This window comes from Buteo buteo, chromosome 12 (genome assembly GCF_964188355.1).
Source record: "Buteo buteo chromosome 12, bButBut1.hap1.1, whole genome shotgun sequence".
Classification (NCBI taxonomy): domain Eukaryota; kingdom Metazoa; phylum Chordata; class Aves; order Accipitriformes; family Accipitridae; genus Buteo; species Buteo buteo.
Genome location: NC_134182.1, coordinates 24,816,633 through 24,841,090, shown reverse-complemented (window position 1 = coordinate 24,841,090; position 24,458 = coordinate 24,816,633). Strand labels below are relative to the sequence as shown.

Genomic DNA, 24,458 nt, shown 5'->3' with positions numbered 1-24,458 from the left:
TCAGAAGCTTCTCCATCAAACCAGACCCAAGGTCTGAGCCCCACCACTCCAGCACACTGGTATACAGAACAGCATTTTCAAATCACTGGCATTCATTAAGATGGTATGAGACTCTGAAAGGATTCTACAGACTTTCTAAAATAAAAAAAAGGAAATACTTCTTGCCAGTAGGCTTTGGCTTCTCTTTGAACAGGAAAAAAGAACGAAGGAAAGGAAATTCATGTTTTGGAGGAGCTGAACAATAGAAATGACTAATCACCACTAAAGAATGCTTGAAACCCAGCCCCAGACCTTGAAAAGCAGCAGAAGGGAAGGCTAGCCTTGAAGTGAGTTTGAACTCATGCACTGGCTGCAATCCTCTTCCCTCTCACAACTTACTCCTTCAGTAAATTCATGAATCGGGGACCAGAGCCGGCAGAAACTTCTCTGGTAAAATGCACAGCTGAGAGTTTCATGATAAAGCAGTTTTTCCACCTTTTGGAAGGGTCCACTTTCCAAGATCAAATCTTCATGTGGAATGCACATCAGTACAAAAGAGCTTTGCAGCCTCCTGATAAAATTTCTAGTTGAAGCTAGAAAGCAAAACTGTACTACAACATTTAGATACCTCAGGAACACGATACATGTAAGGCTTGTCTAGAATATGACTGCCTGCTTTATCTTATTCAAACTAGAGCATGTGTCTCAGGTGATCAAATCCCCAGTATTGCCAGAAAGATTTTCACTGCAGCAGCTCTGCGTGCGTCTCAAGGCAGTTATTTCATACTAAGGAATGCAGAAAGTATTTAAACAAACCAGCTTTCCACTCGATTATCAGAAACTCCACAGAAGCTGTGAGGAAAGCAAGGAGATAAATGGAAGCAGTAAGCGAAGCATGTGATTTAGACAACTATTTCAAGCTTAAAGTTTTCCCTTACCCACACTGTCTGCAATATTTCAGTTCTCCACGTAGTCGTCATCCGTCCCCCCCCCTTTTTTTTAATTGGCTTTTTGGGGGGGTTGTTTTGTTTGGCTTTTGTTTGTTTTTTAAGACTTTTGCTATTAGGGTTGCCCCCAACAAGACTGAACGGTATTTCCAATAGCCTTCTGCCCCAAAGATGGTCTGAAATGATAATTAGTTCTGAAGTCTGAGCCCTAGACATTTAAGCACCTGAAAAAAAAACTTGCAAGTTATTTTAATCTTATGACCAGGACCACATCTTGTTTGTAAATAGTTGACTGAAAATACTACACAGTGTCCCAGGGTTTAATTGGTCAGACAGAGCCTCTGCCAGTACCCCCCTGATAAGAATGAGCATGGACAGCAGCGTTTCAGCTGTCCTAGCAGATTTTTCCTCTAGCTCTAGAAAACTCTTTAAAAAAAATAATTGCTAAAGCCTCAGGAAAGGGCCAAACCTTCGTACCCATTTTCCAAAGGAGGCCAAAACTCCAATTCCCTGCCCCCCCCCCTCCAAGCTGCACTCTGCAGCCACACACTTCAGAAGCCTGCACATACAGCAGCACACATCAGCCTTGCTGCAAACAAGCAGCTGGCTGGCAGCTTGCTTAAGCTGCTCAGCAGAGGCAAAGCCGACAGGAGTAGGAAAAGTTTTGCCCAAGACAAATTCTGGAACAGGGCTATGAATAAAGCAACCTACACCAAGAACAGTCCACATTATTAGAAGAAACCTGACATCCTAAACCTTTTGCCACTTTCCCCCCCCGGGTCATTAACGCAGAGTCACTGAACACCAAAACTGCAGAATGTTTCAGAGGAATTACACCCAATTTCTTAGTCACAGAAGACTACACGAAAAACTCTACATAACCTGGATTTAGAATTAGCATCAAGGCTTTTTTCATTTTTTTTAAAACCTAACAGAGACAGACATCAACTTGAGTGTTTCTATTATCAAGGCAGCACATTTTATGTTAGCACATGTAATACCATTATCAGTACGACCCCAGCTTTTTATCAACAGCCCATCAGTGAGGGGAAGAACCACCTCCACATGCATACAGTCAGCCTTTCTGAAATAACCCTGAACAGAGCATAACATAGCTGTAGCAAAACACTGAAGTTTAATTTGTTTGAAGGATAAGTGACCCAACAGAATGGGCACTTTCAGATTCAGAAACGTCACACTTGCTAGACTTTTCACTAATTTAAAAAAAAAAAAAAAAACACACAACAAAAAACCCAACCAACCAACAACCACCTGAAGCCTATCAGTATCAAGGTAGCTGGCTATATAAGGCTTAAAGTTTTGGAAATGAGTAAGAAGAGGGAAATGGGTGCATGCCTGTGAGCTAGTGCTTTTCCCCCTGTCCACAACCCTATGCTCTCCTGCTTGTTTTCTTACTGAAAGACTTGCACACTCATGACCCACAAGGTGTTAACATGATTTGCAGATGCTGAAGTTAAGTACCCAGTATACCCAGTGAAAGCTGCTGGGGACTGAATATTGCCTCTGGTAAAGGTACGAACTGCTTCCATTCATCTCAATACATTACTAAGGGCTTACTTCCCCCAAACATGGTCAAACTAGTCTGTTTAGACTAGAGCTCCCTCAGGGACGATTTTTTAATCTGTATGCTTCTGTGGAATTTAATCTAGATAACCTTTATATGAAGTTATATTCCCGTCTTAGTTTATATTGCTAAGTTTCTCCATATACCTAAGTTTTCTATGTCAGTATCAAGTCATTTTCCAAATCGCATGCATAGATACCAAAAAGCAGAGTTAAAACACAGTTTTGTCAGACTACACAACTGTTGTCACGTTAAGACTCAGGCAAAACCCTGAATTCACCACTTCCAAGTTTACACTCCCTGTGGATCAAACGCATTCTCAAATGAAAGCAGTTTACAAGTCACAAGAGACATTTAATAGGTCACTTCTACAACATATTTAATCCATTAAAACAGAGAAACATTGGGTCCTGCCTGCAAGATGCTAGAAACTTTACTCATTGAGATGAAGAATCCTTGAGGGGGGGTGCAAAGGAAGGAGGGGAAGAGGAAGGCATTTTTGAACCATATTCATGGATTAATTATTGCATAATATGCCCGTCAGTCAAATGACATTTTGGCTAAGTACTATGCAAGAAATTAAATTATGCAAGTATTCTTGTATCAGCTAGAGGGTACTTAAAACTGCAAACATTCCTAGGGGTGCAGAAGTTACTATCTGACAAGTTTGAAGGTAGTTTAAAAAAAACAAAACCAAAAAACCCCAACCACAAAGCCCACCACTTTATAAGCAGCATGATTTGGGGGAAGCTGATGAAATAACCATTTTCTATGGGAAAAAGTCTACATCAGCAGAGGATGCTTGCACAGTCATGTGAGATCAAATGGTTTTAAAAAAATAAATAAATAAGAGAGTATTCCTTTTAACAGAAGAGATTTAGTCATTCAGCCTACCCATGGTGAGATTTCCAGTTTTAAACTAACTGTGCTGATCCACAACAGCAAAAACATACCAATTCCTGCATCAGTATCCCTCCTCATATCTGTTGGACTTTTCCATTTTGTTTTTGTTGAAATATTGGAACCAAGTAATTTCTAAAATCGAAACATGATGCCCAGAAACAGAGGAAACCATTTCCAAGTCAAATAAGCACCTGATCTAATTCAAATTCCATGCCACAATCAAAGTTACATGTTCTTACCGATGTTAAGATTTCAGCATCAACACAAGAGTAGAAATAGCTTATAAATTATCCAACCTGTGCATAAGAAGTCACTGTGTGCCTAGTAAGTGTTTTCTGCAGGGTAGGGGAAGGGGACTGTTAACTATGGTCAAGACTAGCATGTCAGAAGCTGAACATTTGCCAAAGAATTACTTCTCCTTCCAGTTGTACAAATTCAGTAATTTCTGTGATAATTTTTTTTTGACACCATGAATAATTTTTCCATTTTTTCCTCCCCTGATAGTCTGGATTACTGATAGCCTTTGAACCAAGTATTTTGCCTATCTTCATGCCAACAATCATTTGGTGCACCACTTAATACCGATTAAGTCCCCAAATAGACCATCAGTTCTAACACTTGGTGTTGGTGCAGGAAGTTCGCTGTACACACATGGACATCAGAACTATTTGGACATTTCCCCAGCCAGTCACTACATAAAAGAATAAGAAAACAAACAAACAGTTAAGAAATCTGGGCAACACTGTTCCAGTCAAACAGATATAAACAGGCAGGTCGCCCACATGTGACTTCTAACTTACTTGAACTTCAGTAACTCTTACTCAAAGCAAAATACTACCTGACCCCCTAAGGGTCTGGACTACATCACAGACAAGAAGCCAAGCACGTTGTACAGAAGTCTGTCTGGAGATAAAGCTTCATGTTCCAGGCTTTGGGTCCACTAACCCATCAGATACAGAGCATGGGACTGAGAACAAAAACAAGGTTCTTCCACAGGTACTAGCTACACAAGTTATAAGCAGCAGCACTACTTCTGGTAAAAATACTAGCAAGTCTGTAAGCAAGTTGTTCTTACTTCAGAAAAGCAGAAGAGAACTCCATTACCATACATGTAAACTGGTGCTCAAACAAAAACAGCTTAGCTCTCCTCCTCCCAAATTTGAAAAAGGCTAGGTTTTCAAAGTTTCATTTCTTCTCATCAGCTCCAGTTTCACTGCACTTTGGTTACATACAATATACTATGCCCTTAGATATCCTACTCTATTATGTTTCCAGGGGAGGCAAATTAGTACACAGTAGGCTTAAGGGGGGGGAGGAGAACACCAAAAGCTCTCCCTGCTTGTCCCAATAAGGAGTCAGACAGACAATAATGCTCCAAGCTCCCAAAAAGATGCAGTTCAGCAGAAGAGACTGGGACTAGCCACAGTAGGGCAAGCTTCTAGCATCGTCCTAGATGATTAACCTGCGTACTTCCTGATACTTGCCTAAAATCTGCTACAGCAGCTTTCTCCTGGTCCCAAGGGAACCCCAGTTCAGAAGCTATGCATTAGGCAGACAAGCCTCAAGTATTCAAGGCAAGTCTTAAATTACCTGCAGTAAGCAAAAAGAATACAGCAATAACTGTATTCCCCACTCCCCCAAAAAACCCCAAACCCCACTAAAAACAAAACAAAACAAAAAAAACCAAAACAAAGTACTACATGTTATTGGTCAGCTACCAGAGCAGAAATACTTCCTTCCAATGGCTACCTAGACGCCAATTCATATGGAAGCATATTCTAAAAGGAACCGAAGAACACAGCGAGACTAGCAGTTTTGTTAACAATGCATTTCAAATATATCGCAAAAAAACTACGTTTCTATTACACAGTTAAAAATAATCTCAGCTCATTTTCCGTGTTATTTTATATGCTACTGTTATGCCTTAGAAGAGTTTAGCAAAGCAATCAAGGCCTCTATCTAAAAGCACCAGCAATTGGGGAAGTGTTGAAACTGAGAAAAGAAGAGAGTCATCACAAGAAATGCCTTCACAGAGTAACCAAACTTCTTTGGCAGAGCTTTTCTAAGGCTTTCCGATTCCCCGGAAAGCAGGAATCCTGCCCAGCTGGACTGCTGCAGAAGCCAAGACTAGCACGTTTCTGGAGAACTCCAGTCTAGTTAGGAGGTAGCTCTAGGTCTACCTTCAAAGGTAGAGACCAAGGGCAGTCCCTGCTTTAAGCTCGAAACTTCTCAATGCTAAGAGTGTTTGGAAGGGGCTGTAGGCTCTCGACACCTCACCAAACCAATCCAGCAACACCCCTGTAAAGCCAGCAGAAGCTGGAGGTGTGCAAAGCCTCTCAAGATTGCCCATTGGAAAGGGCAGCCACCTACACCAGGGGAAGCTGACCTCAGAATTATTCTTTACCAATAATACAACTACATTCAGGAAGGGTATTTACACACTTCAGCACAGTGCCACAAATTAAGCCTTTGAACTGCATAAAGATGTGGATAGTTAACGTGGTGAGATGAACAAGGACTTCCCTCAGGTTTTAAAAGGATAAAGAAAAGAACTCAGAATCAGCAACAGATTTCATTAATAAACACTGGTTTAACAAAGACTACTCCATTTCTAGTTTCAGAAAGAGAGGCTACCAGTGACAGATGCCATGGAGACTTCTCCATCAGGTGTTACAGAGTTCACTTATGCCAAGTGCATTAAATACTAAAACGAAGTTAACAGACAAGTATTTTTACCTGCTGCAATTCCAGCACTTGAAGTTTTCTGTAGCCTAGTAAATGTTGATACTCTGAGACAAGACACTGCTGAAGCTTCAAAAATGATAAAAAAAATAATGCTTATAACTGTAGCCAGTAGGGGTCATTTCAGTGTAAAAAATTGCAGTGAAAGAAAAGGCTAGAGACAGGAAGGAGAGTAAAAACATCAATTTCTAGTCACACAGTTCTGTAAATCACTTCCATTTCCTCCTCCCTGAACTGGGGTAGGAAAGGGTTTGCAGTCCCAGTAGACAGGGTAAAAAAAAAATAGCAGCCTTTATTCTGTTACTGGATAAAGGCGTGGCTTAGTACTACTCACACATCAGGCATCACCAGCCTAGCCTGTTGCATGTGTGCCTGTAAACTGCACAATTGTTTAGGTCACCACGATCAAAAAAATAGAGCTAATCAACCTCATCTTTGTGATTGGAAGTAGTATACTAAGTCCCCTTTTTTCCTTGCTGCCACCCCTCATGCACAACACACAGCATGAAGAACATCACATTACTGCTGTTGCTTAGAATGAGGCAGTTTCCTGACAATTCAGTAATAGGTATTCCAGGACTATTTATTAGGCTGACGGTGCAGCTCAGTTGCTTTTCATTTATGAGAATGAAAATTAAATAGATAACTTATCTCCCTGACTATTCTTATAGGGACAGCTGGAACTAGCTCCTAACCACAACACTAATTGAAATGCAATCTTGCCAACAAATGCTTCATACTATTTTCAACAGTAGATGGGACGTGTTACGAGTTGAACTACAGCAACATACAGATTGCATCACTTCAAAGGAATGAAATACTCCTAAACTGCCAGAGACATCCGTACTCTGTGATACAGCAACGGAGTTGAAACATTAAGGCATTTAATGACTGCATGCTTCTAGTTCCTTTAACCAAGGGGGAGGAGAGGGCAACACATGACACGAAAGCTCTTTAAGCCAAGCTTTTACTTGAAAACATGCAAAGAGAGAAACTCATGCAAAACCAGGTAGGTTTTTAAAGTACCTATTCCCTCTTTGCTCATAATTTTCTATTTAGGAAAACTTTTCCAATACATATTAAAAATAATGGTAATAGAGAGAGACTACAGCAATGTACATATCCGGCAACATGGTCTCAACCAAAGTCTTCTAAGTACTTCAGGGACATTTTTAACTGTTTAACAACAAAGCTTTTAACCCTGGAGTCCGTCCTACCCAAGCAACAACTGCACAGGCTGACGGCGCTGGTTACAGCACAGGCGGGACACACTGCCCAGCTCCGCTCTGGTTTGCGATTTATTTGTTCGGGATGCAAACGGAGTTTTAAACTAATAACGAGCGCCGGGACAAAGATCAGCTGCCCACTGAAAGTGACCGGGTTTAGCTCTCTCAAAACAGTGCATCAGTTTAAATGCAAGTTTTTTTGGACAGATGCTGCCTCACCAGCTCTCCGGACTTTCTACTGCCCTCTACCTGCCGAGAGGAGACCGGCTCCCTCTCCTTTTCCAGAATTGTCGAAGCTCCCGCTCCGAGTCTCACATACATTTATACATATCCCAAACTACTGGTTATTTGTAATCTCTTTACAGCGCCATGTTTTCCCTCAACTTGGGGGGAAAGGGATCTGGAGGTACAAGACAAAAAGAGACTAAAAATTTGCCTTTGGCCTTTTGTTAAATTATTATACGTAAAAAATAAATCTCAGGGACTCTGACAGACACAAAATTGGAAGGTGGGGAAGGTGGGGGGGTGAACTCCTCTTGCACTTCGTACCAATTCATCACCTCACAAGCAGCCAGCAGGAAGCAGAAGTGACTTGGAGCGGAGTTCTGCCGTGGGGATTTCTCCCTCCCCCTCGATACTCCAGCAGGGGAAGAGACATCCCTTATCATCCTACACCGAGTAGGACAGGCGGGGAGATATTAAGTGACAGGAACAGGAAGGAAAACTTTACAACAGATGATCAGCCTTTGTGTTTCCTTACAGAGAAGGGGAATCCGGAACAGGCACCATGCGTGCACGACTGACCTCCGCCGATCTCCCATCTGCCAAAACCCCTTCCCAAGCCCTTTTATCGCAGGATTTTAGTCGGGCATCAGTAGTCGCTATAAGCTATTAGCAAACCAGCGAAGCGCTATGGAAAGCGAGAATTAGAAGAGCCTGGAAGTTTCGGCTCAGAAAATTAAGGGTGAAACTTTTAAATAGGGGTTTTTTTTAAGCAGGGAGGGTTAAAAGACACCCTCGCGGATGGGACAGGCGGGCGGCGGGGGGGGGAAGGAGGGCGCCCTCCTTCCCCCCCCCCCCCGCCGCCCAGCAGGTACCCCCCACCCCGGGGGATGGAGGGATGGAGGGATGATGTCCCGCCGCCTCTCACCTTCGCAGACGCCCACTTCGTACTCGGTGATGGAGTCTCCGTTAAGCGGCGGTCGGATGACACAGCGCAACCCCCGGTCGCAAGCTCCGTGCAGCCCGTAGACTCCCCCGCAGCTCTCGTTCCGTTGCCGAGCGCACATGAAACAGCAACCGCAGATGCCCAGTACGATACTACCGGGGCAACTCTTAGGTTCTTCGCATTTGGATTCGTCGCAGGGTAAGCAGACGAGAGCCCGCGTCCCCGACTCGCCCAGCAGCAGGGCCAGCAGCAACAGCCACCCCGTCGCCGCCAGGTGCCAGCCGCCGTCTCCGCCCGGGCGTCTCCTCCCCGCCGAGACCGCTGCCAGGTACATCCCGGCCGCCGCAGCCCGGCCTGGGCCGGGGGGGGGAGCCTCTCGGAAGCCCCCTCGCCGGGCGGCGGACCCGAGCGTGCCGCGGCTCCTTCCCGCCGCCCCCGCCTCCGGCCCCCCGAGGAAAGTTTCCTCTCGCGGCGGCGGCCGCTTCAGCCAAACTTCTCCTCCGGGCGGCGGCGTCGCCGTCTCTGCCCGCTGCCCCCTCCGGGAAGCGGCGTCCCTCGGTCCCTTCGTCCCTCGCCCGCCAGCTCCCGGTCCCACGGCACCGTCCACGGCACCGTCCACGCCGGCGGCGCGGCGACCCGCGGGCGAGCGGCTGCGAGCGAGCCCCCGGGTGAGGCGGCGGCGGCGGCTGGCTCTGCCCCGCTCGCTGCCCGAGTCCCGACTCGCCTCCTGTCTGCGACTCGCCCCGCTCCGAGTGCGCCCTCTGCCCTTCCCCCATTGGGCGGTGATTGCCTTCACCCCGCCCCGGCTGCCTGCTCGCGCCTCCTCATTGGGTGCCGCGCAGGTTGGCCCCGCCCCCCATCTCCCCCCCCCCCCCCGCCCCCGCAGCCCTAGATCGTGGGGCTGGGGAGAGACGCAGCGGAGGCGAGGAGCAGCCTGGGCCCCACAGCGGCCGCCGCCGCTGCCGCCTCCCCCCGCCCCGCCCCGCCCCGCCCCGCCCCGCCCGTCCTCCCCCGCCCCTCCCCCGCCCAGGGCTCCGAGTGCGGAGCGGAGCGAGGCGGCGGCGGGGCCGCCGCCAGACCCCGGGGACGGGCAGGCGGCGGCCCGGGGGACACCGGGGGCGGGGAAGGAGAGAGACAGAGAGAGGGCCCGGGCCCGGCGAAGGGCGCAGCCACAGCAGGGCGACGTCGGGGGGGAGTCGCGAAAGGGGCCTCGCGTCCCCGGCCGCGGCGGCGAGAGCCTCCTCCTCTTCCTCCGCCTGCCCCCTCTCGGGACGCGGGGATCCGGGACGGGGAGCGGTTCAACCCACTCTCAGCCCCTGCGCCACGGCGGGGGGAGAGCCGCCCGCTCCCCGCAGCCGGGTCCCCGATCGCGCCCAGGTGCCCCGCGGGTGCGGAGCCGTGACTGGCCCGCTCGGCGGGGACTGCGCCGCTGCCCCTAACGCCTGCCGCCCCGCTCCGAGGGCAGCGGCGGCGGAGCGCTGTCCCGGGCCGCCGCTCCGCCCGCTCGTAAACAAGCGGAGGTGCCGCGGCTCGCCCGCGGACCGCGGCACCCGACACCGCCCCCGGGCCGGCTGGTGGTCTTCGCCGGCGCACGGACAAGAGGCGCCCGCGGCTGCCGGCCGGTGTCCCCGCCGAGCGGCTGCCGTCGCCGCCCGAGCCGGCTGGCGTGCGTCGGGAGCGACGCGGGGCGGGCGCCCGGTGCGCCGGGGCAGGGCGGCCCGGAGCCGCGGCGGGAGGTGCGGTTGCGGCGGCGCTACCGCGCTGGGCCCGGCGGCGGGGGCCGGCGCCCGGCGGTGCCCGGCGGCGCCTCCGGAGGGCCGGCAGGCGGCAGCGCTCGGCGCCCGGGTCGCTCCGGCTGGAGCGCGGCTGGAGGGGGCTGCCCTCCCCGAGCCGGGTCGGAGGAGCGACCGAAAGAACGGCGTCGCCGAAGGGCGCGCAGCTGGCTTGTCCGCGCTCAGTAGCCGCGGGCGGCAGCGAGAGACGGCAGGGAAGCGGGAGGTGGTTGCCTTCATGAGGGACAGAGATCCCTCGGTGTAACTGGAGAGCGGGGCTCGCCGCTGCCGTGTCACGCCCTGCCCTGGGTGCGAAGGCGGCTGTGGGAGCATCGCGTTCGGCGGTCAGAAATGCCTGAAGCTGTGGCGGTTGAGAGAATGAAGTCATTTACTGGGCAGGTGGGGTTGTGTCAGCTGCACGGTGCTGAGCCTGGAAAGTCTTGGGTTGCGCATACTGGTGCCAGCGATGTGGGAAATTTTAGGAGAGAGGTTCTGGAAACTTAATACAGGTTATTATGGCGAGTGCCAGGGTATGGCTTCTACAGTTTCTCCGGTCCCACACGCTTGCCCACTTTAGCGGAAAGAACCGGTTCTCATGTCGGTGGAAGAGCTGCTATGTAAGGGCAAAACTCCCCATTGGCAAGGCAAAGGACAAGTTTCTACCAGTGACAAAAGAAACTATAGCGTAAAGCTTTGTCAGCAGTAGCGTACCTTTTTGGTTTGTTTTAGAAAGCACTGTAGTTCACTGTCGTTCACTCCAGCCTAAATGCCTACTGGTCGCAAAGGTTCCCTACTCCTGGCACAGGCCCACTACTAATGGAAACAGTACATCTGTGTAACATGCTGAAAAATAAAGCATTTCCATATTTGTCTAAAAGAAAGCATTTCCCATATTTGTCTGTTATTAAAAATAATGATGTTTTTAGCATACCAGAATGACTGCCTATATTCTGATCCATTCAGAACTTAAATTAAATTGTAGACAATTGTTTTTAAAGAGCTACAAATGTTTTAATTAGCCCCGATAGTTTGCAAGGCATTGGGTTGTTGTTCAGTGAAACGCTATTATTGTGATAAAACACCGTCAATACAGCATACATTACACGGATTAGGGCCGTTCAGCTGATGTATCTCAACAACAAATGGACAACGAGAAGCAGCCATCTACTGGGCATCAGTATTTGAACTGATACTGTGCTACATTTTTAAATAGATTTGGAAAGTAAATGACAAGCTGATGTCATTAAAGGCACCGTGTTTTGGTGTAAACAAACCCAATGCATACGTTTGGAGGACAACCAAAAAGACTGTGTGTTCCTGTGTCCTGGAAAGCAGTAAGTCAGGAAAGCGCCCTGAAGGTCATATTAGACAAGCACTCAAACTCTGAATGTTATGGCAAATGGAGAATACTCCCAGGTGTAGCAACACGCCAAGCAAGAACTTTTGTACTGTTTCCACAAAATGCTGGTTCTTCCCTCAGCCTCAGCCCTCTCGTGTCAGTTTGCCGAAGCACCTGCAGGGGTCAGAGTACTTTTGATTCACCAGAAGTTTCCACCAAAAACCCACTGTGATTTGGATGAGAGCAGTTTGTAAAAACATACCATTTCCTACGAACTGGAAACACTGCCTTTTGGTCATGCCTTTTACTGACGAGGCGCATGAAGGGGTTTTACCTTCTATGTATAGCGTCGCTGAGATTGCTTTTCGAATGAGGCATGTGGTTCCTGCGGCTGTATTTTTAAAATACTATTCACAAACCCGAGATTGTGCAGAGAGGAATCACAAAAGTGATTTCAGTGCTAGAGAGGATGCTGCACAATACAATACATGATCAGAGACTTGAATTCAATAAGCTTAGTTTATCAAAAGATGAAAAGTGAACTGATTACAGTGTATTAATCCCTTCATGTGGAAAAATGAACTGGTCTATGAAAAATATGTAGGTATTTTTCCAGGACTTGTGAACATTGCCAGCATGGAAATCCCAGACATGTTGGATTGCATGCACAGGCGGTTCAATATTTCCCAGACATGCCAGACCTACCAGTCATGTACTGTACTGATGTGCAGTATACTCAATGCACAAAGAATTCATTGGACCTACTGTGCCTGTTTGCCTGTGTGGGAACGAACAAAGGAGTGCTAGAAGCAGTACAAAAACAGATGAAGAGGAAAGCTACGGGCAGCTTAGATAAGAATGTTGTAGGGCCCTGAGAAAAAGAGAGCGAACTTTTGAGCTGACTGCCAAATGAGAGAAGCTTCAGCTGTGAACAGGATTAGTACCCTGCTTCGTACACTGTTTACCCAGTGATAGCTGCATGTAAGGGAGCAAAATACAGACATATGTATGGAACAAGGACCAAAATTTAGGGTTCTTTTCTCCTTATGCCTTGCCCTTTAGGTACAAGTCACAAACTGCTCATGCATATGCTTGTGTTTCCCTTTTCTGGCCCCAGGAACCTAAATACTTCATTGCACAGTGGCACAGATTCTACAGGAAAGGTAGAGAATGCTTCTGCCCTAAACCTGAGAAGAGTTCATAGGGACAATGAGGTACCCCTTGGAAATCAGCAAATCTGATATCCGATGACTTTACAAGGAAAGTGAATATCCCTGCTTTTCCCAGCAAGCAGCAGTGAAGGATCCTTACAGGGAAATTCACTTACCCCTGCTTCTTGCTGCCTCTTGATTTATTAAGGGGTCTACTGATCAAAATAGCTTAGGAGTAAGTAGATTCAACTACTGAAGTGAAATCCAGCTCTTAATTTCCCCTAGAAACAGGTTAGTAAATACTGCTAAATACAACTGTGGAAGGAAGAAAAGCATTCTGATAAACAGACTGTAGCAGCTGAAATTTTCTGGGCTTGTTTTCCTGTAATGTTAGTATTGTATCAAAGCCACATCTAGGCTGGATGAAGTTGCAGCAGTAACCGAGTGGAGCTGTATAGCTTTCCTGGTCATCGTGTAATGTGGAGCTTTTTCAAAACCACACAGTGCTATGAGAAAATTACTACCCCCTTCACTAATTACTCAGTCCTGTACTCACTCTCCTTCCTACTGGTAAATCTCCCCATGTGAAAAATCAGTGTTCAGCATAAATCTCCTGATCAGTCTGATATTCACAATAATGACAACTGAAATATAGACTTCTATGACATAGGTGAAGATAACATTTATACTACCAAAAATAAAAACATCTCCCCCCTCTCCCCAATGCTAAGTAAAATATCAAAATGTCTCCATTTCAATTCAAACGATTGTTTCTACTGTGCTGATATCTACTGGTAACTCCTTACGTATCTCTGAATTTGGGGAACATTGGTGATTTTAATACCAAAGTTGTACTTTTTTTCTTTGCAAATGTTTTGTTTCTTTTCTGTGCCTCGTTGCATCTTTGTTGCACATTAAATTCCTTTTTTATTCTTTAGTCTGTTAAGATCGTTTGTGTGTCCTTTGTAGCAGTCTCTTGACATAAACTCTTTCGTAAACAGGTTATACACATGAGCAATCTCTACTCCCAGAAAAAAAAGATCAAGATGAAACCTGCCACTAATACAAGCAGTGCTGAATTGGTCTGAAACACATGAGAATAATTTTTCTTTTCTTCACAGAGATATCATGGACTTACTACCTTAGTAGCTGCAAGGTGTTTCAAAACCCTTAAATGGAAAATGGTGGGAAATTGGGAAAGCAAATATGAGAATTCATTTTAATAGAAACAACCTTTTTAAGAATTGTTTTGAACCAGTTCATAATAAATAAATATCCCATTAGGTAGTCACAGTTGGTTTTTTCAGCCCTATAAGCTTTTCCTCTCAGTTGAATCCCTAGCTTGGGAGAGCTCAGTAGTCCAAAATTTAAGTTTGGAATAACTACCAGGCAGAATTGTTTGTAGCTTTTTCCTAGTACATCTTTGATTGCTCATATGGAACATACAAGTGAAAGGACCTGCTTTTTTAATGGCCTCAGAGCAACTGCATAAGCAATTTTAAAATACAACTGCACGACTAATTTACTTGTGCATGCTTTTTCACAAGTTTAGAAACTATATATTCATTAAAATGATAAATAAATAAGCTATAAATTAAGAGGACTGGCCATTTACAGGTGCAGTTCTTCACATTGCACTTAAATCACTGAAATTGTGCATTCAGCCTAAGGACTTTTTCAGAGCTGAACATTTTATAATAAATATCTTAAAAATTGCAAGGTTAAAGAACTAGGGAGTCACTATCTATTTAAGGCTATCTACCAGGAGCATATCAGGAGAAATAACTTCTATATCTAGAAATGCAATTTTGTGTTTAAATTGATCACACTCAGGGTCACGTTGGTTTTAGCTTCTTTAGCACGAAGAAAATATTTTTAACAAATAAACACAGTTAGCAAGGAAAGACAATTTGCTGTCAGTTTACAAAAGAAGAGTAGAAGTCTTTTAAACTGGTATGTCATTCTAGGGATTATATGCTTTTTTATTACAGAAAATCTGGCTACCAGAAAAGTAGGTGGATTTGATCAGCATCTACATCCTTTTCATAATGCTGCATACTGATAAGATTTTAGATGTTAAAATATAAAACTGAAAATACTGTGTTTATTTCCCTGCAATCTGCTGTGTATCAATATCTGCAGTATAAAATAGAGGAAATCAGATAGGATGAGGGATATGCTGGATGTGATCTAAAATTTGTCATAGCTAATTCCCTAGCTTAGCATGTCCAAGAGAAGTTCACAGTTTTAGGCAAGGTGGTTCTTATTCTGAACATGGCTTTGAACTCTTGAAGGAAAAGCATGAGAGGCTGGAGTTGGTGGGTAAAGGCTAAGCTGGTGGGTAGCCGATTATCAAGGTAAGTCAGGCCCTAGCTGTAATACTCTTTGTTTCAGTTCAAACTCATCAAAACTTGACCGAGCTTCAGCTTCAGACTCTTCAAATAACTGATTCAATAGGGGAAAAATGGCTCGTCCTCTGGTTTGCAGCTGAATCAAATGCTAAAAGGAAGGTTGTCTAATTACGAGTGAATGGCACCGTTATTCAGAGACCACTGAAAAAAAGATTTTTTAACAACATTAATGACAATGAAGATCTCCTATTTTTCTTTTTCTAGGAGGATTGTACTTATAAAGCATCTCCAAAATGTATTTTCTGTGTTAGAGAAATTTCACCTCATCAGGTACATTCGTAATGTGTGGGCCGAGTCAGCTCTTGATTATCAAGAGTACACTGAAAAGCACCCCCAAACCCAAACCTACCCCAAAACCACAGGCAGTACAAGACGAACACAAGGTGGTCTTTGGGATCACGCAATGAGAATGCAATGGGGAAGAGAGTAGGCTGGTGATAGCGGTGACTGCGGCGGGGGGGAACCCGGGGGTGTGGGGTACGCCAGTGTGGCAGTGTCCTGCAGACACAGCTCTTCAGCTCGCAGACGTGAGCTGGCTCATGGAGGCCTTTCAGGTGTCTCTGGTCTTGCAACACAGTTAATCCATAACCCAGACAAGCCATCAGCAGTTGATTGAGAGGCAACTATAGCTGACCCTGCTTTACAGCAAGGGGGCTATATAAACCCCTGTGAGTTTCTTGACAATGTTTTCTATAAGTCTGTCAGGCAGCACTGTATACTCTGGCTGTATTCTGACTGCTGGAACTCACAGATGGCAGGGGTTATTAAGACAATCTCAACCTGGCCCTTTACTTATTTAGCAAATTAAAACTATTTTTGATGTCTTTATTAGAGCTGGATAGAAACTTTCATTCCAAGAAATCACAGCATATTTCCAGCATGTTTTTCTAGCTCTTTGTAGATTTTAATGCTGATAAATGCAACTGGCCATAAAAGCCACCTATCCCTACTGACTTGCTTCCATTTGTGTCTATAATCCCCTTCCCTATTTCTGGAGATGATAATGTGGGTTAGCAAAAATGTTTAGGACAAAGTCAAAGGCTGTTCTGATTACTACAACTTCATGTATGTCAGTAAGAAGTTTGACTTCTGCTATCTACCAAGTACCTTGAGGAAATCAGATTTTGCTAGTTCATCCATCCATTCTAGGAAGATAATGTTGCTTATGAGAGTAAAGCAGAGACATTTTCCCAGAGTAAACCAGTATTTCTATAAATTGTTTAAGCTTCTTTATTTCTCTTGATGGATAGTAAATAGCCAGTCTAACTGTTCAGCTTTTTAACAGCTTGGTTAGAACTATGCACAGCTTGGATATCATTTGCAAAGTCTGTATGTCTAAAGTTATCATGGTGTGGTTACAGTGAGAGAAAAAGGTTAGTATAAATCAGCATTCATATCAATTGTTTGGTCTGTGTTAGTTTTTATAACAACTTAGGGCAAAAACCTCCAGATTACTGTATTTTTTCAAGGGTATCTAGGCCTTACTTATTCATTGTTGGGGTTTTTTTCTGTTAATATTTTATTATTTGTGTTGTGATATTGGTTGGCCTCCCATGGCTGATTTCAGTATATTAGCAATAACTATTAGCTAACTTCTGGGTTTTTTTCTTTAGAAATATGGTTACTCGTCTTGTAAATTGCTAAGTAGACTGAGAGTCTGGATTTCATTGTAGGATTCAACAAACATTAATGCACTCAGCCTATATCAGAAGATAACATCATGCAAGATTATATACCTTTTCTTTCAGGCTGCAGGAAGACATGTTCAGTAGATTTCCTGGTCCAGCTTGGCTGAAAGAAGCAAATGGACATTGCTATATACCCAGTGTTTTGAACAGCATTTATCTTTTCAAGAGTGAACTTGGAATCTTAAGTTTAGGGACTCGGGTGGGAGTTAAGGAAAGAAGCAGGAAAGTAAGATGGTTTGCTTATAACATGGGCAGTGATACGGTTAGGAAGACAACACAGCATCTCCTGCTTCTCAAAACATTTCTGCCTCACAAAGTTAACATTTCATGTAAAGTTGGGAAAATGACGATGAGAGGAAAGAAGCCCTGAATGGCAAAGAAGCCTCAGCAATAAGAAGGATGGGAAGGAGGATGGTTTGATTAGTATGGACTGGTAGAGACCAGGCCGATAAGGAAGTTTTTTCAAGCCAGGGGAAAGATGGGACGGATGCAGTTATGGGGAATAGCATCCTACCATTGGTAGGAACTTGCAAGATATTAGCTGTTTCCTACACATTTCAAGTTCTATCACTTCCTGACAAAACAGTAAAAACCCAAGACATCATTGGTATTATTCTCCCAGTCCTTCCCTCTTAATATATAGGGAATTAATGTCAACAGCCTACTAAGTCATGCCCTTTAAAGCACAAGGGTTCTCCGCTCATGAAATCTTCATGTCATAATTGCTTTTGAGCTGAAGCAGATCCCCCATTTTAGGAAATACCTTGTTTATGGGATTATGTTAAAGCAGAAATTCCCCTCTCCTCTCCTAGCTAGTTGGTCTAGCCCCATGGCTTAACAACCTGCCCCCAGGTTAACTAGGCTCTAGACTGAGTAGGCAGATTTTAGCATGCTTTAACTCATGATAATGACTTTATTTATCAAAGACACTTTCTAAGGTTTAATATAATTAATGTGTTCTCTTGAGTGCTTGACTGACATATTTTTGCCTTTCTGCATTTCTGTCATTAAAAAATCTTTTTTTTTTTGTACAGAAAAGAAGATACAGAGAGTTTAGGTGACAAATCTGGAAAAAAGGTTAATCAACTCTCACAAGCCAATCTTTGAATTCTACCAGAAACATCACTACGGGGCTGTCGTGGTTTAACCCCAGCCAGCAGCTAAGCACCACGCAGCCACTCACTCACTCCCCCCCCCATCCAGTGGGATGGGGGAGAAAATCGGGAAAAGAAGTAAAACTCGTGGGTTGAGATAAGAATGGTTTAATAGAACAGAAAAGAAGAAACTAATAATGATAATGATAACACTAATAAAATGACAACAGTAGTAATAAAAGGACTGAAATGTACAAATGATGTGCAGGGCAATTGCTCACCACCCGCCGACCACCACCCAGCTAGTCCCCGAGCGGCGATTCCCTGCCCCCCCCCCCCCCCACTTCCCAGTTCCTAAACTAGATATGACGTCCCATGGTATGGAATACCCTGTTGGCCAGTTTGGGGCAGGTGCCCTGGCTGTGTCCTGTGCCAACTTCTTGTGCCCCTCCAGCTTTCTCACTGGCTGGGCCTGAGAAGCTGAAAAATCCTTGACTATAGTCTAAACACTACTGAGCAACAACTGAAAACATCGGTGTATTATCAACATTCTTCACATACTGAACTCAAAACACAGCACTGTACCAGCTACTAGGAAGACAGTTAACTCTATCCCAGCTGAAACCAGGACAGGGGCTCCTATTATTTTATGGCAATGAAGCTGTTGTTAGAGTTTTCTTACTTAGTAATAAGGAGAAAGATTTGCTGTTACCCTTTGTCTGCTTAACTCTTCACAGCAATGCACACTAGCAGTAAAAATTTATTTTTTACTGGACAGTTAATCTGCTGTAATTCTACAGATGATTTTTCATTGCTAGATTTGCAAACAGCAAGCAGATCACACCCGTGGCTATTATACAGGACATATACCGCCTTTTCATACTCTGTCTCAGCTACAGTCCATCATGGGAAAGTGTAGCACTGTCATCATCTTGACCTGAGTTTTAGAAAGGTTTTTCTTCGCCTTCAGCTGGATCTCTTGGTCAGATTGAGACTAGAGTGCTGTTCCAGTGCTGTTGTCGTCCTACTCTTTGTAGTACATTTTAGGAGGATAAAACCACTGATACTGTCTCAAGAACATGAGCAGGTGAGCAGGAAGAAGAGGACAGTTCACAGTTCCCCTGACATACTTGAAAGAATCTCAGAACAACTGGCAGCAGGATATAACCAAAGTCCAGGTCCTTCCTACACCTTCTGAATCAGTTTTTATATCCAGCATCAAGCAAGGGCAAAAGCGTCCTGAGCCACCTTCCTCTCTTTGGTCATCCAATATAGGCTTTAGCAGATCAAGCTCCCAATACATTACTTTTTTAATAACATTTTCCTATCTTGCAACTTACAGCTTTTTGGGGGTTTGTTTTTCTTTCAGACAAGAAAGAGTGTTCCTTGATTCAGCTTAAGTCATGCAATTGGAATCATATGATATATATGTTTTATAGAAAACCTTTCAGAATGAATAAAAAACCAATATACAAATGTACTCTTTTTTAATTCTTAAAGTTCTGTAGGTATTCATTCTCAATATAACAATTTTGAGGCATAATTACACTTTAAAAATATAAAAAAGATAAAGTATTTTTGATTCTGTATCTGAAGCTTAAAAAATTATAATTGTGCAGTATGCAGTATTTCAAGTCCACTTGGTTATTTCTGTTACAAATTATTCCATAATATCTTTGATCTTTTACATTTGTTGTAAGAAAGGAAGGTCTTCATAGACCCGCACTGAAAGCTACAGTTAAAGCTGTATTTACTCACAGTTGAGGTTGAAGCAGGAAGCACCTCATCTGGAAAATTTAAAGAAATAAGAATAAGAAATTAACAGAAAAAAGGCTTATGCATTCCATTCTACCTTCATGCTATCTACAGTGTTATTACAAATGAACTGTAGTACTTCACAAAGCTTACATTTCCATTCACCCCAGAAACCAAATGGGAACATAAACCCCAACTTTAAGTTTCCACTTTGATTTATAAAATTTTGATAATGGTCTGGTATGGTATCAGCTGAACAAGTCTTCTGCCTTCCATAAATTGGCAAAGACATTTCCCTTAACTCTGCTGAGGTTTTCTGTTTTAGTGGAAGTTGTTACAGCTGCTATTTTGGCCAGTGTCCTTCAGAGCTAAAAGCTTGAATCTGTATAACTTCTGCTGAAGAGCCAGCCTCTTCAGGTCAGGGCTGCTGCAAACTCAGAACGCGGGTGGAATGAATGCAGTGATAGATACATACACAGAATGTTCAATAGAAAAGGCAAATGAGTGACAAATAAATGGAAAGTTCATCTGGTGGCTGTCACCATGGCTTGATGATGATGAGTGATCACCCCTGACTGATGGGCTATCAGCTTTAAAGTACATTCTTATAGTGCAGACTTAGCAATCATTACAAAATCTGCAGTGTGTTTAGACTCTCATCTTTCAGATACTAATTTTAAATGCCCTTCCCCCATGTGACAGAGATGGTTGGGGTACTATCTTGCTCTTTGTAGAGGAGTTATCGTAAAACTCTTTGATTTGATAGAAAATTGCCCAGTGAGTTATACATCTGCTTAATAGTTAAAATTAGCAAACATATCAGTAGACCTTTCCTAACTCAATCTAAAAGGCAGGAGATAGCATTTAGCAGCTCTTCTGTATTGGAGATTTTGGCTTTGTCATAAAAGGGAATGAGGTATACGTGGGAATTTTAGATAGCAGCTAGAAGTAGTCAAAGCTGGTATTTTTCTTTTTAGTGTAGAAAATAATCTCTTTGAATTTCTAGGGTGTTAGGAAAGTCTTTTTTTGATGTTTGTTTTTCATTGTATTAATGGATAAGCCAGGGCAGATTTGTCATTGGTATCTCTGGGTTCAGTCTGGCTGAGCAGAGAAAACGTGCTGGTGCAGAAGAGGACTCAAAGTAATTTAGATATTTCTTTTCTTTTTACAAAATAGGCAAAGAAAAGTGAAAATTATCAACGGGAATACTCCTTGGACATTTATTATTCTCTCTGTATCAATTAATTTTTCCAGATTACCAAGAATAATTTAAATAGACATCTTAGTTTATATGCCATGCTTTCTCTTTTTGCTATTTAAATGCAATTTTTAATAAGGGAGATTTAAAGCTTGAGTGACAAAAAGAGTATTGGTTTAAATATGGCTGTCTGATGAACATATTTTTAATAGAAAAATCTGCATTTGGCTTGCTCCTAAAACCCACTGAAGCTAACTTTTCATTACAAGAACTTTATGCACATAACTAGAGGACTGAACACCTACTGAAGCTGATAGAAATGCTTTAATTAACTTCATAAAGTTCTAGCTAATAATTACTTAGGTGAAATACATGTATCTTTAATCAACTATGATTCTGATTTCTCTTTTCTTCTGAACTTTGATGTAATAAACTTGGTTTTTGTAGGCACAGAAGCAATATGCAAGGCTGTACTGCTTATTTTCATTCTAAATCTAACTGGTCTCAGAATTTTTGTACATATATATTAATAATTTAGCTGGACTGTAACCATGACAATATTGATAGCATATGTAGAATAAATAGGACACAAGACTGCTTACCCAGGAAGAGTCAACATTTAGAATATTGTCAAGATATTTGCAATTCTAAGATGTGAACTAGACAGTAGTTATTAATATTGTTTCTTATACTGAAAACTACCAGAGGTTAATTTTTTTATTTGTTCTTTTCCTGTTATACATTTGTCTATCAATAGTCTCATCCATTTAATGGTCATGACGTATAAAAGGTTAAACCTGACAGTTCTCCTTTAAATTATATTCCTTTAAATGCCAAAGTGTATCTCTTTATTTAAACCTTCTGCTGGGGAGAATATTCATTGGGGAATTGTGTTGACTCAATCTCATATTCTTTTTAGGTGTTGTATTTAAGCCCATTCAGAGCAGTTAGGGCTAATTTTTCACTTCTTGGGACCTCAATGCAAAGCACTTCATATCTGATATGGAAATATTTGATTAAATTGCAACCATATTATCTGAAATTATTGTTTGGAGTTCAAATCAGAGCAATCAGGTGCCCCGTCTTTTGCAAAACTTCCTATTCATTCCAAAATACAATTTTATTCATGCCTGTTTTCTGAACCACTTTCCTCTCCTGTGTTTTTTACAGTTCAGAGCTTTCACTCATTTCAGTCAATACAAAGGTGCAACAGGGCTATAAAATGAGCTTTGTCGACAATTTCAGGACAGTGCAGATGTCTCTTGTTGTGGCATGTATTTCAGACGAGTTAGATGAGAGCTCAAGTTCTACCGGGGGCTGGCAACTTCTGTCAGGTAGGACAGATTATTGATGACCTTCACTACTAGGTAGAACCTAAAGGAAATCAGAAGTTGTCAATATAATGTTAGTTGAAGGGGGACAGAGAAAGGGTTCTTTGGTAGTCCTCGGACTCCATTTAGGAGTATTTTTCTGCGTCTTTCACAGCTACACTCTGTGCAGAACACTTCCTTTCTCTTTATTACTATTGTTAGAACAACAAAATAATCACATTTAAGTGGCCAATGTTAATGTCAGTCAAACTGCTGTTTCTAAATCTACATGTATTTGTAGGTCTTTCTTCAGGATATATGAGAGTAAAAACTATACTGTTAAAATATCCCAAATACAAAGACTAAAAAATTAGAAAATGCAAATAAAAATAATCTCGACCTAAAATAAGAAGGAGATAATTTCTATATGCCAGTAACAAATGGTGAACTTCAAGAAAGGCTATTTTCTGTCACAGTTGCATGTTAGTTTTAACCCTGTGTTGCTCTAAACACAATAAGAGCCAGTGATGTAGAAGGAAGGGAGTGGTGGCAGGAGGAAGGCTGGTCATCATTGCATCATATGGGCAAGATGTGACAGGGAAGTTGATACCTGGTAATTTTGTACTGTTTGGGGAGTACAGCTACCTTCACACTTCAAGGTACCACTGATCCCTATTCTTATCTGTCAGGTTCTGGGACCTTTTGGGGAAATCACCTACAAATCCTTCTTTAATTAGCTGGAACTCTCTTGTGGCCTAGGGAAGCCTTACTAAATACAGACAATATCTCTCTAAGATGCAGGGAAGTATGCTGTGTAAAGCAATGGAAACTTGGGCATTTAGGGGAGCTAGCTGTACTCTGCCTTTGCAGCCGTAAGACATTTTCCAACTACGTGAATATTCTATCTGGAGCCTCCACAACCTTCTTTAGCATTCTGGCTTGAATTGCTCTCTCCTTCCTTTTTTTCATTTCTTCTCCTCTCCTCTCCTCTCCTCTCCTCTCCTCTCCTCTCCTCTCCTCTCCTCTCCTCTCCTCTCCTCTCCTCTCCTCTCCTCTCCTCTCCTCCATCCTTCTCCGTTTCTTCTCCCTCTTCTTCTCTTCTCCCTATTTCATTTCCCCTTCTCTCCTTGCTCCTCCCTTTCTTTCTCCCATTTCTTCTGTCAGCCATGGCGGCTGGGCTTCAGGAGAACGTTGCCCAAGCTGGAGACGGCCCCAGCGAGCCCAAGGAGGGAGGGCAGGAGGTGTCCCAGGGATGAGGGCAGCCTCCCGCCCTCTCCTTTCTCTCCCCCCACCACCCGTCTGTCCCACAGGGCGGTCCCTGGGCCTGCAGAACCCGCTCTCTCCAGGCCCTGGCCTGGCCTGGCAGGGCTCAAGCAGGCGCCCGCAGGATGGTTGCTGCTTGCCCTGGGGACACGCTTCTCCTTCCCCTTGATTCTTGGGGCTTGCAGGGCAAAGTCCTGCCCCAGCAGGAGGGCTGCGAGAGGAGGAGAGGGAAGGAGCCGGCTTGCAGGGCTCACAAGGAGCAAGGCCCTCGGGGAGGCGGGAGCAGAACTTGCTCTGCTCTGTCCCTGCCGAAGGCTCCCCTCTGCTGCTGCAGCTGTGAAGGCAGCCGGGCCTGGGAGCCCGAGCACTGGGGTCCGTTTTGGGCCCCTCGCCACAGGAAAGACCTTGAGGGGCTGGAGCGTGTCCGGAGAAGGGCAACCAAGCTGGTGAAGGGCCTGCCTGGAGCGCGAGTCTTGTGAGGAGAGGCTGAGGGGACTGGGGGTGTTCAGTCTGCAGAAAAGGAGGCTGAGGGGAGACCTTATCGCTCCCTATGACTACCCGAAAGGAGGTTGTAGGGCGGTGGGTGCTGGTCTCTGCTCTCAAGTAACTAGCGATAGGACGAGAGGAAACGGCCTCCAGTTGCGCCTGCCAGCAGAGGTTCAGATTGCATATCAGAAACAATTTCTTTCCTGAAAGGGTTCTCAGGCGTTGGAACAGGCTGCCCAGGGAAGCGGTGGGGACACCATCCCCAGAGGTATTCAAAAAGCACACAGACGAGGCACTTCAGGTCATGGTTTAGTGGGCATGGTGGTGGTGCATTCCGAAAGGTCTTTTCCGACCTAAACGATTCTAGGATTCTAGGATTCTAGGATTCTAGGATTCTGATGCATGGCGCTCTGATTTCACGTCAGGCCGGGCAGTCAACAG

General features: G+C 44.3%; 1 protein-coding gene across 1 annotated transcript in view; it reads right to left on the bottom strand.

Annotated features, from left to right (window-relative positions):
- CRIM1 (cysteine rich transmembrane BMP regulator 1) overlaps positions 1 to 9,320 on the bottom strand; it is a 203,928-nt gene extending 194,608 nt beyond the window's left edge. The window contains exon 1 of the mRNA XM_075043079.1: positions 8,533 to 9,320. Coding sequence (XP_074899180.1) covers positions 8,533 to 8,884 — 352 coding nt within the window. The 5' untranslated portion in view covers positions 8,885 to 9,320. The remainder of the gene's footprint in view (positions 1 to 8,532) is intronic.
- Positions 9,321 to 24,458: the final 15,138 nt, after the last annotated feature.